Here is a 20,628-nt window from a genome sequence, read left to right as displayed (position 1 = left end):
TCTGTTTCTTTCCCATGCTCAAATGCAAGCATTAGTTCAACGGTGCGTATCGACTGGCGCGGAGCAGGCAGAGCAGAGCGAGCATTTTCAAATATCAGGATCACCTTGGATTGGAATGATGCAAGATCTGTTTCCGAAAGCCGAGAGTAAAAATATACTGTCAGTTCTACTTTTGTAAATCCAGCTAGGTAGTATAATTATGATAATAACATCCAAACTGTACTATTTAACACACACACACACATATGCCTACACACATATTTAGGGCTGTGGAACAATTTTAAAGTTATAAAGTTATTAGGGATGTTTTCTTTTACTGATAAAATGACCCTCACTTAATTAGAATAACATGATGAAGTATTGTGAAATACTATATATTAAGACTAAGTCTTTATAGGCTTTATGGACATATATATATATATATATATATATATATATATATGGGTGAAATTTACTAGTAATTATTTGAATGGAAATGATTTCTGCACAAACAGTGTAATTGTATTCAATGTTTAAATGACTGCTGAACAGTGATTTTTCCCTTGAATCTATTTCTCTCTGCCAAGTTCTCACACTGGAAAGTGACCAGGGATCGAGTCCAACTGCCCCTTATTTTCATCACTTGTCAGATTGCACGTATCTCCTCTTGAGGCTCACGCTCACAGCCAAACAGGCTTTCCCGGCGGCATGTCCCCTGGCCAGAAAAAAAAGAAAAAGCCTGTGTATACTATCAGTCACTGAAGAGACAGTGTGTGCTGAGGCATTGGAAACATGCTCCCCGCAATCTCCCCTTCTGGCTCGCGGTGCCAATTTCATGCCAATTTATCACAGAGAAAGGAAGACTGTCTTTTAGTCCGTCCACAGAAGTGAGCTAGTTGGAGCTCATACAGTAAAGCTTTAGAAAATCAAAGCCCCTGCGGGGTCACTGATGACCAGAAGCACAAATGCAAAGTCCTAATCACTCGCACAATTACAAGGACTAATCGGACGCTTCTCGTCAAAAGCTTTACTCATGGCCCTGATTTTGGCGATGCATCTCTTTACTTTGATGTGGTCAGTGGTTCGGTTTTATGAGACCTGACATCTACAGCTGTAGAAACAATGTGAAAAGGGCACTTACAAAGCATGGAACATGTAAAGTGTATTGATTATCTCCTAAAATGTTCATATGTTTATGTTCATCATAAACAGATGAATATCACAAATTAAACCAAACCATGACCCCATAGTTTTGCTAAAAATATGCGGAAATGATCATATAAGTCCACAGGTTTTACACATTGAGATTTTTTTTTTTAGTATTATTATTATTTTTTTATCCTTTAGCATAACTGCTAACTGTTTGTTAAATTAAGTGAATTTGCATTACCTGGTTGTATTATCTGCTTGTTTTATGGACATATTTTAGAAAATAACGGGCCTTTTAGGCCTACTCTTGTAAAATTCATCTATCAATCTTTTTATCTTTTGCTGTAGTGAGGTTTGTTCCAACTGATTTACAAAAATGTAATAATGACTTGGAAATCACTTTAGTTCACTTTGAATTTGGACTATGTTGTAATTCACTCAATATATTTGCATTTTCCACTGTTTGAACAAGTCAGCACCGTCTAAAAATGTTGTTTCTACATGTTGGTTCTAACACATTTGTTTGAGAAGATATCACTTCAAGCGATAAAACATTCTCCATAGACTAACAATAATATCATCTGTCATCATGAAGATTATTTTTTATTACCTGAATTTGCATGGATATTTTCATTATGTTTTATGTGCCCACAATTGAAACCAAATAAAATAGGATAATAATAATAATAATAATAATAATATATTTATTTTGTATAGCGCCTTTAAAAGTAGCTTTCTCAAAGCACTTTACATACAAGCATAACTCCAAATGAATAAACACAATGTAAGTACAAGAAAATAAACGCATAAAATCAAGTTCATGTAAAAGCAATCCTAAAATAAAATGTTTTAAGAAGAGATTTAAAAGTCACTAATGAATGTGCTTCCCTGATGTCGGCCGGGAGAGAATTCCAGAGCTTAGGAGCATAGACAGAGAATGCTCGGTCACCCCACGTATGAAGCCGTGTCTTCGGAACAACCAATAGACCACTCTGAGAGGAGCGCAGATTGCGACGTGGTGTGTAGGGGATTAATAAGTCAGTCAAATACTCAGGTGCCAGATTGTGCAGAGATTTATAGGCCAGCATAAGGATTTTAAAATCAATACGGTACCTAACAGGTAGCCAGTGCAGGGACTCCAAGACTGGAGTTATATGGTCCCTGGTCTTGACCCCAGATAGTACTCTAGCAGCTGAATTTTGAAGATATTGCAATTTATCCAGTGATGATTTAGATACCCCAGCTAGAAGACCATTGCAGTAGTCAATGCGCGAAAAGACAAAAGAGTTAATCAACTTCTCAGCTACCGAAAAGGATAACATAGGACGTAGCCGGGCTATATTTCTGAGGTGATAAAACGATGTCTTAACTGTATTCTGGACAAAAGGCTCAAATGACAGTGTGGCAAATGACAGGATGATGTATTTTGATGCAACGTTATTACAAATTGTTTTTTTTGTTTGTTTTTTTTGGTTTAAAGGAGGTTATCAAGAATACACACAGAAACAAGGTAAAAGTATTATTGTGGTTTATTATTTGAAAAGGTCATATTTCAAGTAAAACAAGAAAATATCAATACTTTTTTTTTTATATAAAACATAAGTGTTCACAAAGATATTTCGTTAGAAAGAAAACATTTGTTCAGAATTCCAAAATCTTGAGATGTTTCATTATAAAGATTGAAAGAAACAAACAAAAAGGCAGACATAAAACAAACAACACAAGTTAAACCATTTTGACATTGTAAACGACTAGAAATGTGATTCAAGTAAAATCATGACAAACTATTCAGCATTATAGCAGTGCTAAAGTCTGAGTTCTAATGTAAACATTTTTACAATACAATGTACAATTGTAATAAATAGTTAGAAAATAAAGCATCAGATTTGTACATAGACTATTCAACAATACAAAAATATGAATTAAAACAATTTCCTCAGTACAATAAATAAAATAAATAACCTATAAATACTTAAATAATAAATAACTTTCTTACAGAATACATCTATCAGAGTTCAGATGTCCGTTCTTTCAGTAAAACTGTTGGGTTGACATTTTGATCTGAGTGGGAAGTGCTTGCATTAATGGTGGTTGGTACTGAATCTTTTACATTAGGCACGTAGAAGGACGCCATAGGGCAGGGCCCTTTGACATTATTGCAAACCAATTTCTGCAGAGAGGCAGTATTGACAATCTCAAAACCCACTTTGCCACCAAAGGTGCTCGGTTTCCAGTACTCGGGGGAACAGATGGGATTTCCCATAAGTCCTTTGAGGGAGTAGGGGGCACCCATTTCCACCATGGTCTCCCCAAAGATGGCGTTGGTCCTGGGCTTCTCAATCAGCAGCCCAGCATAAAGCTCCACAGCATCCACATCTCCGTACATCTCTTCAAGTTCAGCAGCCATCTCCTTTTCTCCTAAAACATAAAACAAGCTCATTCAACTCAAATAGTTGAAAACAGAAAATCTGCAAGGAAAGCTTTTAAAATATTACATGTGATATTGTAGAAAACATCCATGTTCAGACCTGATACATGGAAATATATTAACCCTCACCTGTCATTTCTTCGAATGATTTGTATGGCTTCATGTTGAAGCGTTTCCTGTAGGCATTGATAGATTGGTAGCGCATTTGCCTGCTGCCTTCAATAGACTTTATGGCCACCTTTAACACAGCTGGTGCAACGTTACGCCCTCCAGCCACCTGAAGTTATAGACAAGATTTATTATTCACCAAGGGCGGTACCTTGCAACAGTATCTACAACAGGCTAATGCAAAACAACTTATTTTTCTTGTCTTAGAATAATTGAACACTTACCCTTCCAGCAATCTGTTTGGTGAAGGACTCAACCAAGCTGTTGACGCCATGGTCTGTCAGTATAGATGTGTTGAAGAGAAACTGATTATAATTGTAGACTTCATCCTGGATGTGAAATTCATCAGGCATAAGGGGGTGCCAGTGGTAAAGAGTGTTGAACTCAGAAGAGATCCTGTTCTGGTACTGGAAACGCTCGTTGAAGAGAAGTTCAGGATCAAACTTGAGCTTAAAGTGGTATCCACTGAGATGTTGCACATAATCTTCAATGACAATTTTGATCGTCTCGCCTATAGAGTCAGAATATACAATGGTATTAATACATCCATGAACCCATTCTGAAAAATATCCAGTTTACACTATATACTTGTCAACTTGCAGCCAATCTAAATTTCCTTTTGTAACGGGACACTCACCAATAAGGATGAGACGTGAGGTCTGAAACAGCCTCTCGTCATCCCAGTCAGGATGCTCCTGCTTCAGTATGTCACACACTCGGTTGTGTTCACGCAGCCAGATGGTGGCATACATCATGAGTCCAGGAACCAGTCCAAAGGCTTCGTGACCAACGGCAAAGCGACGAGACTCAGGTACATGAGGAGGGTAGTGCATGACTACTTGAACCTCACTAACTGTCGGAGGATAAACCTCACCATCCACAACCTGGATAAGGTAATGAACATGAATTTTCAGACAAGTATGCTTGCAATATGAAAGAGGAACATGAAAAATGAGTAAGTAATAAGGCAGTCGAAATAGCAAAGTTGCCTAATGGGAAGGGAGGATGAGGTAACTTGGGAGTTCAGTGAACTGGAGGTTATTTTAGTTAATTTTGGGGTGGAGACATTCCTTACCTGATATCTCAGCTTGCCATCCTTGAAAAGTCTCAGCTTGTGTTGGCGTTCAAGGTCCTGTCCGTATATGTGTCCCAAGTCAACCTAAAAACATAGGGCAAAGTCAGTCAGATGCTACAGTGAATTTGAAAGGACCATTAATAAAGTTCATGTCACTTAAAATGTCCTATGAGATACATACCCCGTGATTTATGGCACTTGTGAAGGCTGGACCTTTCTTCATGTCTGTTTTGAAGAACTGGTGGGTAAAATGTTGGGCAAAGAAAGCGAACATAAGACTGGTGCGCTGAGGGTCTGGGATGAACTTCCTCCTGAGAAGCAGCTTCTCAGCCAGAAGCTTCACGTCTGGCAGCTCTTTTTTTCCTGCTCAAACAAAAGAAGAAATCATCAGAAAAAGACATCAATTATGAGGGTTAAACACTTACCCAAAACTGTTATAATAAACCAGAAGTTCAAGCATTCTGTGCAGTTTTAAGTTATTTTAGCCTCTAGCCTCAGTGACTTTACTTAATGCAGATGAATCTTTCAGCAATAATTCTGTAAGAACATCATATATTTATTTAAGCTTTTCTCATCCACACACCCAAAGCACGCAGGCAGGCAGGTTGCGTCTGCAAGCTGTGATTACAGAAATGTGAATGGTAAGAAATGTGAGAAAACAGGTCTGAGGACAAAGAGGCTCACCTGCGACTCCCATTGGTGTTGGGCAATCGTGCGGGACAGGAGGCAGTGTGCGAGTGTAGTAGGAGAGATTTGAGTAGGCTTCCCAGCTTTTGTAACCATAGTCTGCATTGAATATAGGGGGGCTCTCAATCAGATGGGCACGAGCTGGTTTAGGAGAAAAAGTTAATAAATAAAGTCAGTTTTGCATTTATAGTTTACATTATTGCTGTAACAAAACTTTTAAAGTTACATTTTTAATAAAATTATTTAACAGCGTATGATAATGATATTTCAGGAATGAAAAGCAAGGCCTATAACAACTTACATGTTAGCACGTATCTCATTATGGCGTTTCTCAAAAACGATATGTTGTTGACAATATTCCACAAGCTTTTAAAGTGTGTGAGAATATAATGCACCGTGTTGGGAGAAGGCTTCAGAGAAACTTTCACCCATGTGAGAAACTCAGCTGTAAAAACAACACCAAAGTAAACGGTTAGTCAAGTACTGACAGAGAACAGCAACCTAATTATTTCCCAGAAGTCAATGCAGTTTACACTTACCTGTTGTGCAGTTTTGACCTTGATATCCAGTGCGTGTACAGTCACATTCATACGAGTCTGAGCCCAATGCCGTACAGACCCCTCGATTCTGACATGGCTGAGAGCAACAGGGGTTGGCTGCATGACCAAAAATATACATGTATATTTTAGTCAGCTTAACTTACATCGTTTTGATAATACTAAAGAATCCTAATAGATGTGAATACAAAACGTATAAGTGAGGAAATGACTTACCTCCTTGGCAAACCACGAACCCCAGGTGCAAAAGAATAAATAATACCGAACTATTCATTCCAGTGGCGTACAGTAGTTGTATTGGGTCGTTCCTCGCCAGTTCAGATTAGAGAATGAATGAACTTTCGAGTGAGAGCGGCGCAGTTATAAGAGCAGCGTAATGACGCAACACGCGCGGCTCTCATAGCCTACTTGAAATGAATTCCAGTATGACTCGTCATCCGCCATAGACAATGATATAATCTACCTACTGATTATTATACGGATTATCGGATGTCATAAACTAATCTAATAATTCTGAAGGCTGTCGGGAGATAACATAACAGACTTGTAGTTTACGTATGTCTTGTCAATTTATCATTTGTAACAATAGGAAGCTAAATAAATCAATTTACTAATAAACTGTAATAATAATAATAATTTGATACACCCTCTGTGATCGCATTATTAATGGGTTTAGCCGGATTCTTTCTCACATATACAATACATTGTAAATAAATTTTATTTAATTCGAGTAAAATTCTGAATTAAAAAAGCTACATTTAAATATTTTCCTTCTATTTTGGTGTAGGCTGTCTATATAGCCTAATGGTGAAATCCGCAGACCGTAAAAAAGGGAAAATTCGATTCAATTAAATTTAAAGGAAAAAAAGACAAAGTTATCACAAGTCGATTGTAATACACTTTTTTTAAAATTAATTCTTAAAACACAAAAGCAATACTTTTTAATAATTATCAATAATTCTTTAAACATTCAGTAGCCTAGATATGAAGAAATTATCGTTAATGCAATAAAAATATTTTAACCAACATTTAATAATGATAAATAAACCAAATAATAAACCAACAATCAATAACCAATTATATTTATATAAACGCAACATATGTGTTTTGAACAAGCCTTTTTAATTATTAATATTAAAATATTATATTAATAATATATTAATTATTATAATTTTTTCATTAATCTTCTCTGTCATCCACGTGTTTTTTTTTCCTTTACTTTTTTCCCTTTTTTTTTTTTTTTTTTTTTTTTTTTGCGATCACCAGTTCAAGTTCATATCGCATATCAGGAACTGCTTATGGGATTAGAATCCCATATGCCTCCTTGTGGCAGAAATGAAGGCCTCGACCGCACAGTAGGTCCGCTATCAAGACAAACCTTTCATCGGGAAAACATCACTCTTTCTTTATGATTGTTAGGCATAATAACAACAATAATAATAATAACATTTGAAACATATAGAAAAAAAAAACATTTGCCTATGTAACTTTTTAAATCTGTATAATAATGCTTTGTAGTGCTTTATAATAGTGATTTTTATAGCCTGTATAACACATTTACTAATAAGGGACGATACTGCTGGACGACCATGAGATTTTATCATCATAGTAAGCCTATTGTAACGCTTCTTTTATTTATTTATTTATTTATTATAGTCCGAGAAGCGCACTCTCTGCACTGAACACGACTGATCAACACTCTTCCGGTTGGTGTGCACCCAGCCCAGGGTAAGATGAAAGGTGATTACTCAGTCTGTTAGCAGAGTTGTTTACTGCAGGCAGTCGTGCGGGGCTCGGGGTAAACATCAACTCTGTTTGTAACATGCTGTCAGTTTAAGGGAAACGGAATGTTTTAAAAAGTTTTCATAGTTTCAGAATACGCTGTTTAAATGTCAAAAGGACATCTCCGTTCATAGGACTTTGAAGTTAAACTGGGGCCGGTTGCACCAGTTAGTGTCACGGTAGGGTTTAGGAGAAACACAAAGAGAGGGTTGGATCCAAATGCAGGTAAGGGTTTTATTTAAACAGAAGGGTAAATACAAAATAAACAGTCATGAGAGACAAACAAAACCAAAAGAGGGAACCGGATGAAACGGGGAACTCGGAAGAACGAGAAGGTAGAGGAAATCTTGGGGAACGAGAGCATGAGACACATAGGGTAAGGACTCCATAATGACAACAGAGAAAGACGGCTCTATATAGGGAAACTAATGACAGAGTATTGTCAACACCTGTGCGATTCTAATTGGAGTGCAATTACTGTGAAGACACAACCAGACTAGCGGAATTAAAGTGCCTATGGTGAAGTGCCTAAGGAGAAGTGAGCTCACTAGGGAACACCCAGGAAAACAAAGACTGGCAGCGTGACATTACCCCCTCCCCTACGGAGCAGCTACCAGATGCTCCACCTAAACTCAGGAAAACCCCAACAGAAAAAGAGGCAGGAGGGAGGTGGAACGGCGGCGGACCAGGGGGAGGGACGGAGGGACAGAAAACAGGGACATGAGCAACCAGGAGAAATGGAAAGGTGCAACACAAAACAAGGAGTCCAGGAGGGAGGCGGACAGGTGGAGGCTCAGGGGGAGGGACGGAGGGCCGGAAAAGGAACACATGGGGAACAAACACCAGAAATGTAAACATAAAACAGGGAGACCAGGAGGGAGGAGGACCGGACTAAACTAAAGGGAACAGACAGAAACAGAACTCAAAAAAACACAAAACATAAGTCCATGAAGGACATGTTGAGGCGTCCACCAGGACGGAGCAGATGACCACCACAGCCGTGTGGTCAAGGCCAGAGCCCTCCAGGGCGGAGCGGAAGACCACCACGGCCTTGTGGTCAAAGTCAAAACCCTCCAGGGCGGAGCGGAAGACCACCACGTCTTTGTGGTCGAGGCCGGAGTCCACCAGGGCGGAGCAGAAGACCACCACGTCCTCATGGTCACCGCCAGAGTCCCCCAGGGCGGAGCGGACGACCACCACGTCCTCATGGTCACCGCCAGAGTCGCCCAGGGTGGAGCGGACGACCACCACGTCCTCGTGGTCACCGCCAGAGTCCCCCAGGGCGGAGCGGACGACCACCACGTCCTTGTGGTCACCGCCAGAGTCCCCCAGGGCGGAGCAGAAGACCGCCACGGCCTTGTGGTCACCGCCTCGGGAACTGTATCGGGCACCGCCTCGGGAGCAGCATCGGGCACCGCCTCGGCCACTCGAACAGCATCGGGCACCGCCTCGGGAACAGCATCGAGCACCTCCTCGGGAACAGCCTCGGGAACAGCATCGGGCACCGCCTCGGCCACTCGAACAGCATCGAGCACCTCCTCGGGAACAGCCTCGGGCACCGCCTCGGGCACCGCCTCGGGAACAACATCGGGCACCTCCTCGGGAACAGCATCGGGCACCGCCTCGGGAACAGCATCGGGAACCGCATCGAGCACCGCCTCGGGCACCGCCTCGGGAACAGCATCGGGAACTGCATCGGGCACCGCATCGGGCACCGCCTCGGGAACTGCATCGGGCACCGCCTCGGGAACTGCATCGGGCACCGCCTCGGGAACAGCATCGGGCACCGCCTCGGGAACAGCATCGGGCACCGCTTCGGGAACAGCCTCGGCCTCTCGAACAGCATCGAGCACCTCCTCGGGAACAGTCTCGGCCACAGCATCGGGCACCGCCTCGGCCTCTCGAACAGCATCGAGCACCTCCTCGGGAACAGCCTCGGCCTCGGGAACAGCATCGGGCACCGCCTCGGGAACAGCATCGGGCACCTCCTCGGGAACAGCCTCGGGAACTGCATCGAGCACCGCCTCGGGAACTGCATCGGGCACCGCCTCGGGAACTGCATCGGGCACCGCCTCGGGAACTGCATCGGGCACCTCCTCGGGCACCGCCTCGGGAACAGCATCGGGCACCGCCTCGGGAACAGCATCGGGCACCGCCTCGGGAACAGCCTCGGGCACCGCCTCGGGAACAGCCTCGGGCACCGCCTCGGGAACAGCCTCGGGCACCGCATCGGGCACCGCCTCGGGAACAGCATCGGGCACCGCCTCGGGAACAGCCTCGGGAACTGCATCGGGCACCGCCTCGGGAACTGCATCGGGCACCGCCTCGGGAACTGCATCGGGCACCGCCTCGGGAACTGCATCGAGCACCTCCTCGGGAACAGTCTCGGCCACAGCATCGGGCACCGCCTCGGGAACAGCCTCGGCCTCTCGAACAGCATCGAGCACCTCCTCGGGAACAGCCTCGGCCTCGGGAACAGCATCGGGCACCGCCTCGGGAACAGCATCGGGCACCTCCTCGGGCACCGCCTCGGGAACTGCATCGGGCACCGCCTCGGGAACTGCATCGGGCACCGCCTCGGGAACAGCCTCGGGCACCGCCTCGGGAACAGCCTCGGGCACCGCCTCGGGAACAGCCTCGGGCACCGCCTCGGGAACAGCCTCGGGCACCGCCTCGGGAACAGCCTCGGGCACCGCCTCGGGCACCGCCTCGGGCACCGCCTCGGGAACAGCCTCGGGAACTGCATCGAGCACCGCCTCGGGAACTGCATCGGGCACCGCCTCGGGAACTGCATCGGGCACCGCCTCGGGAACTGCATCGGGCACCGCCTCTGGAACTGCATCGGGCACCGCCTCGGCCACAGCATCGGGCACCGCCTCGGGAACAGCCTCGGCCTCTCGAACAGCATCGAGCACCTCCTCGGGAACAGCCTCGGCCTCGGGAACAGCCTCGGCCACCGCCTCGGCCTCTGGAACAGCAGCGGGCACCGCCTCGGTCTCCGGAACAGCAGCGGGCACCGCATCGGGAATGGCCTCATGGATGGCAGCGGACCGCTCAGGAACGTTCTCCGGGTCCTGAGGAACAGTAGCTGCCTGTCTCCTCCTCCGCCCTCTACGATGGAGAATCGGTGTCGTTGAGTCGGCCATCTTGTGCTGTGGTGCTGGGCTGGCAGCCATCTTGGGCTGTGGCGCTGGGCTGGCAGCCATCTTGGGCTGTGGCGCTGGGCTGGCGGCCATCTTGGGCTGTGGCGCTAGGCTGGCGGCCATCTTGGGCTGTGGCGCTAGGCTGGCGGCCATCTTGGGCTGTGGCGCTAGGCTGGCGGCCATCTTGTGCTGTGGGGCTGGGCTGGCAGCCATCTTGGGTTGTGGGGCTGGGCTGGCGGCCATCCTGTGCTGTGGGGTTGGGGTGGCGGCCATCTTGTGCTGTGGTGCTGAGCTGGCAGCCATTTGGTGCCGCTGCACAGGACTGGCGGCCATCTGGTACCACGGCACTGGCTCAGCCGATCTGCATCTCCCCTCTCCTCTCGGGACATCCTGGGGAAATGGCAGCCCCCATCCGAATCTCGGTTCGATGGGAGGCCACAGTGGCGATCGCTGCCGGACCTCCTCTCGACCGCTTGCTCCGGAGCGACCTCCCCTGGTCCCCCGGAACACCACTAGGCGAGAGCCCTCAAAACCATTTCGCTTGCTGGCTGATGAAGACATGGCAGCAGACATACCGCTGGATCCTTGATTGTTGGAGTCCTTCTGTCACGGTAGGGTTTAGGAGAAACACAAAGAGAGGGTTGGATCCAAATGCAGGTAAGGGTTTTATTTAAACAGAAGGGTAAATACAAAATAAACAGTCATGAGAGACAAACAAAACCAAAAGAGGGAACCGGATGAAACGGGGAACTCGGAAGAACGAGAAGGTAGAGGAAATCTTGGGGAACGAGAGCATGAGACACATAGGGTAAGGACTCCATAATGACAACAGAGAAAGACGGCTCTATATAGGGAAACTAATGACAGAGTATTGTCAACACCTGTGCGATTCTAATTGGAGTGCAATTACTGTGAAGACACAACCAGACTAGCGGAATTAAAGTGCCTATGGTGAAGTGCCTAAGGAGAAGTGAGCTCACTAGGGAACACCCAGGAAAACAAAGACTGGCAGCGTGACAGTTAGACATAAAAAAATCTGGTTGTAAGCCTTAGCCTACTCTGGGTTTTGCAACGTCCTGCTTTATCATAAATATTTACACCTGTTGCACAAACTGAAACGACGCACTTACATAACTGATACGACTATTAATACAGAACTGAATTGCTCAAGACATAATATACAATTTTTTTTTTAAGTCTTTCTAATTCTATATGTTTTTCTGTTGTCATGTCAGAAGTAGCCTACAACAATTTCGTCGTGTGTTTGCGCACCTGGCGAATAAAGCTGATTCTGATAAGTGAAGCCACCGCGCAATATGAATTGAGTAAACATTTCCAGCTGATAATTTATTTATTATTTTTTTTGCTGTTGTTGTTATTTTATTATTGTTATTTAAAGTAACAAAAGCACAAAACGTGTTGTGATTAGGCTATTGGAAGTCAGGCACGCTACAATACTTCTAAGCATTTACACTGTCCTTCCAAGAAAGATGTCAAATGGTTCAGATTCTTTTAATAATGCCAGTTATATTTTACTGCATAATTATTACATTCTGTATTCAATTACTGTCGATACAGTGTGGCAGGCTATAGTCTACACCGACCTTCGCGATTGATATCCCTTATCCTGCCGGATAAGAAATAAACGTTATAGTTCACCTCTGCAGTAATTAGCTAACAGACATGAATACTAAAAATGAATAATGTCGGAGCAAATCATAACTTTTCGCTTTATACCTAACTCTGACTAGGCGTAAGATTTAGTCTCAGACGTGGCACTACGCTGAGATGGTGCAATGTGTATATAGTAAATTCTTTGCACGATTTAAAGCGCATTTTACGTTCAGCCTAGTCTTACAACTGCATGTACGTCCAGCTAGTGCAACCGGCCCATGCATGTCTCTCACAGACAGGGGCGTGTCTAGAGCATTTTCAGTGGGGGGGCCATGCTGGGGCACTGCCTCCTAATGGGGTGGCCGTCAGTGCCCAAAAAAAATAATTCTACAGTGTATTACGTATATCCTATTGATTATATTATTATTTTTAATTTGAATAAGTTACTTGTAAACAAATGCAGTAATAAAGCACATTTTTGATTAATTTAGTTTTTGTCATCCCTGTATATATCCATTAAGTTAAATTTGAGAATACATATATTTATTTATTTTTTTCATTGAAAGAAACTCCCTATATCTTTACTTCTTTTCATGGCTTGCCACTGCTTTCTTCCCTGCCTTCAAAAGAAACACTTATGTGTGTCTGTTTTTCTCAATCTCAAAAAAAAAAAAAGAAAAAAAAAAAGAAATCAAATTGTAAATGAAATGCACAGAATGCATCCACAACATTTCATGTGTAAATGGCTAAGTTAGGCCTGACAATTTAACTGACTTTCTAACTGACTTACTCTCATGCATTAACAAGTAACGTGTCACCAGACAATTATTATTATGGAACATTCTGTGCATATTGTCATTTGGTGCAATCTTGCTATATGTGGTCACTGTCACAAAATAAACTGATACAAAATATGCAAATCAACATGACTGTTTATTGTTTGATAGCCCCCCAGCGTATTTTACTTTTATTGTGTTTTATTAAACGTTGACTGAACGTTCGATTGAAATCAACCACGACCAACGCGAGCAGAGCCTGACGGGGTAAAAACATTGATCTGAGAAAACCATACAAACATTTTAAACCATACATAAAGGTTACCTACCAGCTCGTTTGGTGTCTTGTGATGTGTCATTCTTGAATGATGAATCTTTAATGTGACTAGGGAAGAACGAGTCGTCTCTACGGCGACATCACTTTGATTGTTTTTTTGTTTGTTTTTTACAGTGGATTCTAATCTTCAAAAATGACCGTGTTGTATGATTTATGTCTTTTGAGTTCACCCTTCAGATTAGACTATAGAACTGTAGTGTTACTCGTTTAGGATTCAAAATGTTGTTTGCTTTTAATTTATGTCATTATGTCCTTTTTGAGCAAGCATCTTATACATATATTATTAAAAATGGATTAAAAATTAAACTAGGCTATAAAAACTTGGATTATTATATTATTATATAGCCTAGTGTTTATTTACTGATAGACAGTCAAAAAGACAAATTAATCAATATTTTATTTATAAAAAGGTTTTATTTATTTAAAAAATAATAGCACCACAGATCCTCAAGAAACAGTAACAAAAACACAGTGACAGAAATGTCAGAAATAGCGCATGGGTCTGTCACGTGATTAAGGAATGATTTGAACCCGAAGACTTGACAGACAGGAGGTGAGTTAATCACAGACTGAAGACCCAGTTCAAGAATTAATTAATTAAGTCCAAGATCACGACGAGCGTTGTTTCTCTAAAGACGCTGCACTTCTTTGAATCGCGAACTAACTTCAGTAGAGTCTATAGACTGATTTGCCATAAAATGAACCAATCACAAGACATCTTATAGGGGGGGCACCTGGGGTGGCCAATCGAATTTGCCCCCCCTGGCCACCACGTAGAACCGCCCCTGCTCACAGATCACATCTTTGTAAGTAGGAAAAACAGTTCAGATTGTGGTCTCTGATAAAAAAAAAAAAATAACAGTGTGGCTTTCAAGGTAGTAGGCTAAGCCGAAACATAAGGCATTTATCAGCAGATTGAGCAGAGATGTTTGCTGAATGGCCACTATTTTGGTTTTCCAAGAACTGAACTTTTTTATTTATTTTTTTAAATATGTTTTTTAAATTTACATCAAGAATGCTGATGTGCATTGGTGTGGATGTCATGTATCACTCATAGCCTTCCATGTACAGGTGATTGCGCTAGATTGGCCAATGCTGGCTTGAGCAAAAAACAAGCAGAAACAGAGAAAACATAAGCTATTTTCCATAGATCAAACATTGTTTTATGAGGTCAGGCTCTACATAAATTATTTTAAATATCAAGTTTAAGATATATATTTTTATGCTTCTGGCTAACCGACTCGAAGTGACAATGTATTGGTGTGAAGTTATGTTGCACCGACCTCCAAAAATGTACTTTATGGGCTTTGCCAATTTTATTGACATGTCCTTTTCCCCCTTTTTTAGTACGGTGTAAATATTTTTTTTAAAGATGTGTTCAAATTTTAAAAAGTAAAATGTTTATTAGTTATAAAGATTATAGTAATAGGTTTAGTAGTAGGGGAAGCACTAGCAGCAGTAATGGTGGTGAGCTGAGTGTTCTGTGTATTTTTTAGGTTGAACTGCAAATCTCACAAAAACTCATAATAAAAGTGTTGTGGGCTGAAAATGTCACCAAGGGACCTCTTGGAAACCTATGTTGAGTACATATTTTCTATACTTTTTGTGTATGAAATTTAGGTACTTACAGAAGGAGGCATTGTACTTCACACTTTTAGCTACTAAGCTCAAATAGTTACAATAGATGGAAGCTCAAAATGATTGTTTCCAAACAGATTTGCCCATGTTTACCATTGATGAATACATGTAGTTTATTGTAGCTTTAAACTCACAGTATGTCAGGTTATACCACAAAAAAACAGACCAATGTTCAACCTCAAAATGTCTCTGAATATTTAATATAGATTTATGTTTTTTTTTAAACTGAATAAATTACACACTTCCAAATGCAGTACATTGACCTATCATGCTGCTTTAATAAGGCCTTGCTATTTCCATCTCTGTGTAGTAATTTGAACCTTCCTTCAAATCTTTTATGTTGATTAGGCTTTTGGAACGCACTGTTCTTAGTAGTGTACGTACAGTCAGTGACATGGTTTCTGTCTCTGGTTTCCAGCTGACATTAGTGAATGCTAACTATGCTGTGGATACATTTGGACAAACAATACTGGTGTCATTTCTTATAGGAAAATTAAGTTTCGTCTATTTGAGGAGCACTTTCTCTTTAAGAAAGTTTTAAAAGAAAAATACATCCTATCATATTTACTTTTTATAGTACAATAACTTATACTGTATTTTGATTTATATCATATTATATTATACTGTCATAATGTAAGAACTCTCCTCTTCTGCTGTTGTCACATTTGCTTACTATTTCTTCTCTCCCTGCCTTCTACAATTTCTGATGTGGATTGTGGTAATGTCTGTTATTGTCATTTCACATATGACCAACGTATACTTAGAACTTTCCTTGGAGGAGTGTTATAATCACAATCAACAAAACTGGCTTCTGTGAGTTGTGTATAATAATATATATATTTTAGTTGAAGTGCCACAAATCCAACTTTTTCCACTGATCTCAGCTGAGCAATATACCTGCAATTCAATCTGGATCTGTGCCCTAAAGAAAGGCTCTATAGACAACACCGGTATGACAGAGTCATTCTGGGCATCAAGAAATTGTTGCACACGGAGGAACCTTCCCACTTCACTTCCTCTTCTCAAGTACCACTCATTCATTGACTGCTTCCTCAGAATTCATTGACTGCAGCTCAGATTTCTAGATAACTTTAGTAAAGTCATCATCTACCAAATAAGAAAGCAACATTAAGTAGCCGTAACAAAATATAAGAAATATTTCAACATTAAAGCTTTTAATAATGGTTTTGTTTTTTTAATGTTCTCAGGTGGCCTGCATTACCAAGTTTCTGTTTTCTTTGGCACATTTCTTATGCCTTTACTGGTTCAGTATTGGCTCAAAGTGAAAATGGACAAGCTTCATATCTAAAGAGGAAATGTTAGTCAGAACTCATCAGCTCTTCTTCAACAGAACTCATAGGGCTTGTGCAGTACAGGATGATTTCATAATCAATCAGTGAATAAAAACATGAACCATAGGTGGGAAATGACAAAAGTTAAACTGCTTTTATGCATTTAAAGCATTAGTTCACTTCCAGAATAAAAATTTCCTGATAATTTACTCACCCCTATGTCATCCAATATGTTGAGGAAAACATTCCAGGATATTTCTCTTTATAGAGCATTTCAATAGGAGCCAACGGGTTGAAGGTCCAAACTGTTTCAGTGCAGCTTCAAAGGGCTCTACACAATCCCAGCCGAGGAATAAGTGTCTTATCTAGCCAATCATTTTGCCAGATAATGCACTTATTCCTCAACTGGGATTCTGTGGTCAAACAGTATATACATTTTTTTTTTTTTTAGAAAATGACCATTCATTTAGCTAGATAAGACATTTATTCCTTGGCTGCGATTGTGTAGAGCCTTTAAAGCTGCATTGAAACTGCAGTTTGTACCTTCAATCTGTTGGCACCAATTGAAGTCCGCTATTGAGCAAATACCTGGAATGTTTCCCTCAAAAACATGTTGGGTTTTGCATGTAACCATGGTTCCCCGGAGAGGGAACGAGACACTGCATCCTCTAGTGGACACTTTTGGGGCTGCCACCAGCAGGGTCGGCGTCTGAAGCATTTGTGAAAATACTCCAATTCTATTGATCCATAGAGCCTGTGACATCATGGATGACTTTGGGAAAAGAAATGCGATGCCACGATACATGCCTGTGCGCCTGGTGGGAGAGCCCCAAGGAAGTGACAGACATACACCAAACCTTTCCTCAGAAAGGGGCCAAGCCACTGATGCCCAGGGCCAATCACATACAGTAGATGGCTGTAATGGGGAACCCAGTTTCAAATGAAAGCGGGACATCCAAACCAAGTTAGGAACACAGCTATCCAAAGCTATCCAGCTATCTACCAATACCTTTCCCACAAAACTGCCCAGACCACAGAGAGTGGGCTATCTGCTTACAACCTTAACAGGGGAGATAGCACAGTCTAGGCAAAGGTTCAAGGAGACTGCTAGTTAAAAACCCTAAGCAGTGGAGCGATCATCCAAGCTGGCACATTACTACTATATCTTCAGGTATCCTCCAGCGGTCCTGACTGAACATTGCCAAGACCACAGAGTTTGGGCTATCTACCTAAAATCCAAACGTGGGAGAGAACACAGTCTAGGCTGAGGGTCTCAAGGAGACCACTATTTAAATACCCTAGTAAGGTGAGTTGTCACCAAATTAGAGCACAGCTATTCTTGAATTGTGGTTCCCTTAGATAATGCTGAAGATTGCCCAGATCAGAGAGTGGGCCATTTATTCAAACTTGGCACAGTTTAGGAGAGGGGCTCTTGGAGACAACTACTAAAATGCCCTAACAAGAGGTGCAGTTGCTGAGCTGGAATACATCTATCCTTGAATAGCAGTTTCCTAGGCAAGGATTCAGTGCTTACTTGAGAGAGCTTATGCCAAGGGAAGCCCCATTTAGTCGCAGAAGCAAGGCAAGAACACAGGTGCCCCAGAACACTAGAGTCCAGAGCAAAGTAAGATTTAGCTGGAGCATAACTATCACAGACAGCTACACTCTGAGCAGGGGAAGTTTATTTATATCCCTGAAGAGGGGGAACAGTCTATTCAGCCCAAACGTAATATGCAGGATTCAGAGGGACCACCCAATAAAACATACACAGAGACCTGGGGAGGCAGGCTCCTAAACCTAAATTGCTGAACACAGGTAGGGACATTGCCCTCATAATCAAGCTCGGAATACAGCTGTCCTCAACTATGTTCCAAACTACAGTACAGACCAAAAGTTTGGACACACCTTCTCATTCAAAGAGTTTTAATTATTTTCATGACTATGAAAATTGTATTCACACTGAAGGCATCAAAACTATGATTTAACACATGTGGAATTATATATGGAATTATATACATATCAAAAAAGTGTGAAACAACTGAAAATATGTCATATTCTAGGTTCTTCAAAGTAGCCACCTTTTGCTTTGATTACTGCTTTGCACACTCTTGGCATTCTCTTGATGAGCTTCAAGAGGTAGTCACCTGAAATGGTCTTCCAACAGTCTTGAAGGAGTTCCCCGAGAGATGTTTAGCACTTGTTGGCCCTTTTGCCTTCTGTCGTTGGTCCAGCTCACCCCTAAACCATCTTGATTGTGTCCAGGTCCGGTGACTGTGGAGGCCAGGTCATCTGGCGCAGCACCCCATCACTCTCCTTCTTGGTCAAATAGCCGTTGATGCCTTCAGTGTGACTCTACAATTTTCATAGTCATCAAAATAAAGAAAACTCTTTGAATGAGAAGGTGTGTCCAAACTTTTGGTCTGTACTGTATGTTTAGTCCTTCGGATGATACTATAAACAGACGTCCTGACTCTTTGTGGTCATTAAAAATCCTAGGATGTCATTCGAAAAAGAGTAGGGGTGTAACCCTGCCTCCAGGACAAAATTTCTAATTGGCTTTTGACCCTCATGCCCTCCTAATTAACGTACACTGATAGGCTACATCACTCTGTCGCCTCTCCACCAATAAGTTCAGGGCGTTCTGGTGCAATATGGCTGCTGTCGCATCATCCAGGTGGATGCTGCACACTGGTGGTGGTTGAGGAGATTCCCCCTTTCATGTAAAGCACCTTGAGTACCCAAAAAAATGTTATATAAATTTAACCAATTATTATTATTATAAAATATATAATATAGGGCAGGGATTCTCAAATCTGGACCTCGAGATCCACTTTCCTGCAGAGTTTAGCTCTAACCCTAATCAAACGCACCTGAGCATGATAATCAATGCCAATCAATATCTTTGGGATCATTAGAAATCACAGGCAGGCGACTTTGATCAGGGTTGGAGCTAAACTCTGCAGGGCATTCGACCTCCAGGTCAAGATTTGAGGAGCCCTGATATAGGGTATGCAGCTCCCTCAGATCTGATAACCCAAAAGCCTCTCCACTAGAGGATGCAGTGCAAGCTCCCTAGAAGAGGAACTTTAATTCCTTTTTGACTGAAGAAAGAAAAACATGAACATCTTGGATGACACGGGGGTGAGTAAATTATCAGGAAACCAGTATTCTACAAGCGAATTAATCCTTTAAATGGAATGAGACAGGTCACTTAGTCAATACAGTTACACTGCAGTTAGAAATGCTAAGGATCTGGAGCACAAACTCAAAGAAACTTTGTTCACATCTTGTTAGCATAAATATGATTTTCTGAAAGTATTACCAGTGTTACCTGGTACACATTTTATGTTCTTAAAGACACAGTATAACAGAATTAGTGGCTTCTATGCTGTGACGCACATGATGTGAAACAAGTAAAAATGTAGTGCGCGATCTTTGTTCAGCCTCTCAGAACTTGCAGCCGATTGTAAGAAAAGGGGCGGGGTCTAAGTGATGTTCAGTATACATCAGCAGAGAGGAGTCCGTTGTTTAACTGGAAAGGTGATTTATAATTTATTTTAATTAAAAATGTAAAAAAGGAAAAGAATGCATGGATAAATCTTTTATAATCAGAAATATAACTGACTTTCCAAGAGCATGCAGAAGTGAAATAATTGAACTACACATTAAAAACATTTTGATTACTTTTGAATAAACTTTAGACAAGTATTGTATTTTTATATTTGTCACATATTTGTGTCAAAATGTAATTATAACTTCAAGGATGGGTTATTATTTTTCTTTTATGACATCAAAAATCCATTTCTATTATGCCAACTAATTGTGTAGGGTAATACTATACCTTGGAAATATTACAAAGACCATTATCAGCTACATTGTTGTCAGTGTGTTTACTGAATGAATAAAGGGGGATGCCATTTATAGTAGTCTGACTTGTTGAACTGTCTGGGGAGAAACCAACTGCGTCAGTAAAAAGCATAAAAAATGTGAGCAAGTATGTATA

The 20,628-nt window shown here is 42.0% G+C and overlaps 1 protein-coding gene across 1 annotated transcript; it reads right to left on the bottom strand.

Annotated features, from left to right (window-relative positions):
- Positions 1–2,765: 2,765 nt before the first annotated feature.
- Positions 2,766–6,317, bottom strand: LOC113072624 (prostaglandin G/H synthase 2-like). Its single transcript, XM_026245610.1, has 10 exons — positions 6,260–6,317; positions 6,026–6,142; positions 5,788–5,931; positions 5,484–5,627; positions 4,981–5,162; positions 4,800–4,883; positions 4,362–4,608; positions 3,949–4,235; positions 3,686–3,833; positions 2,766–3,546 (listed from the first exon to the last, which is right to left on the bottom strand). The coding sequence occupies exons 1-10, from the start codon at positions 6,315–6,317 to the stop codon at positions 3,137–3,139; spliced, it is 1,821 nt and encodes a 606-aa protein (XP_026101395.1). The 3' UTR covers positions 2,766–3,136.
- Between the last annotated feature and the right edge of the window lie 14,311 nt (positions 6,318–20,628).

Source organism: Carassius auratus, unplaced genomic scaffold (assembly GCF_003368295.1).
Source record: "Carassius auratus strain Wakin unplaced genomic scaffold, ASM336829v1 scaf_tig00009700, whole genome shotgun sequence".
Taxonomy (NCBI): domain Eukaryota; kingdom Metazoa; phylum Chordata; class Actinopteri; order Cypriniformes; family Cyprinidae; genus Carassius; species Carassius auratus.
This window is presented reverse-complemented; position numbering and strand designations above follow the sequence as displayed.

Excerpts from the sequence above, each read along its gene's own strand:
- LOC113072624 (XM_026245610.1), bottom strand. The coding sequence starts at position 6,317 with ATGAATAGTTCGGTATTATTTATTCTTTTGCACCTGGGGTTCGTGGTT. Across the intron at positions 5,163-5,483 it reads AACACCAATGGGAGTCGCAG|GAAAAAAAGAGCTGCCAGAC; the intron begins GTGAGCCTCTTT and ends TTGTTTGAGCAG. Across the intron at positions 3,834-3,948 it reads CCAAACAGATTGCTGGAAGG|GTGGCTGGAGGGCGTAACGT; the intron begins GTAAGTGTTCAA and ends CTATAACTTCAG.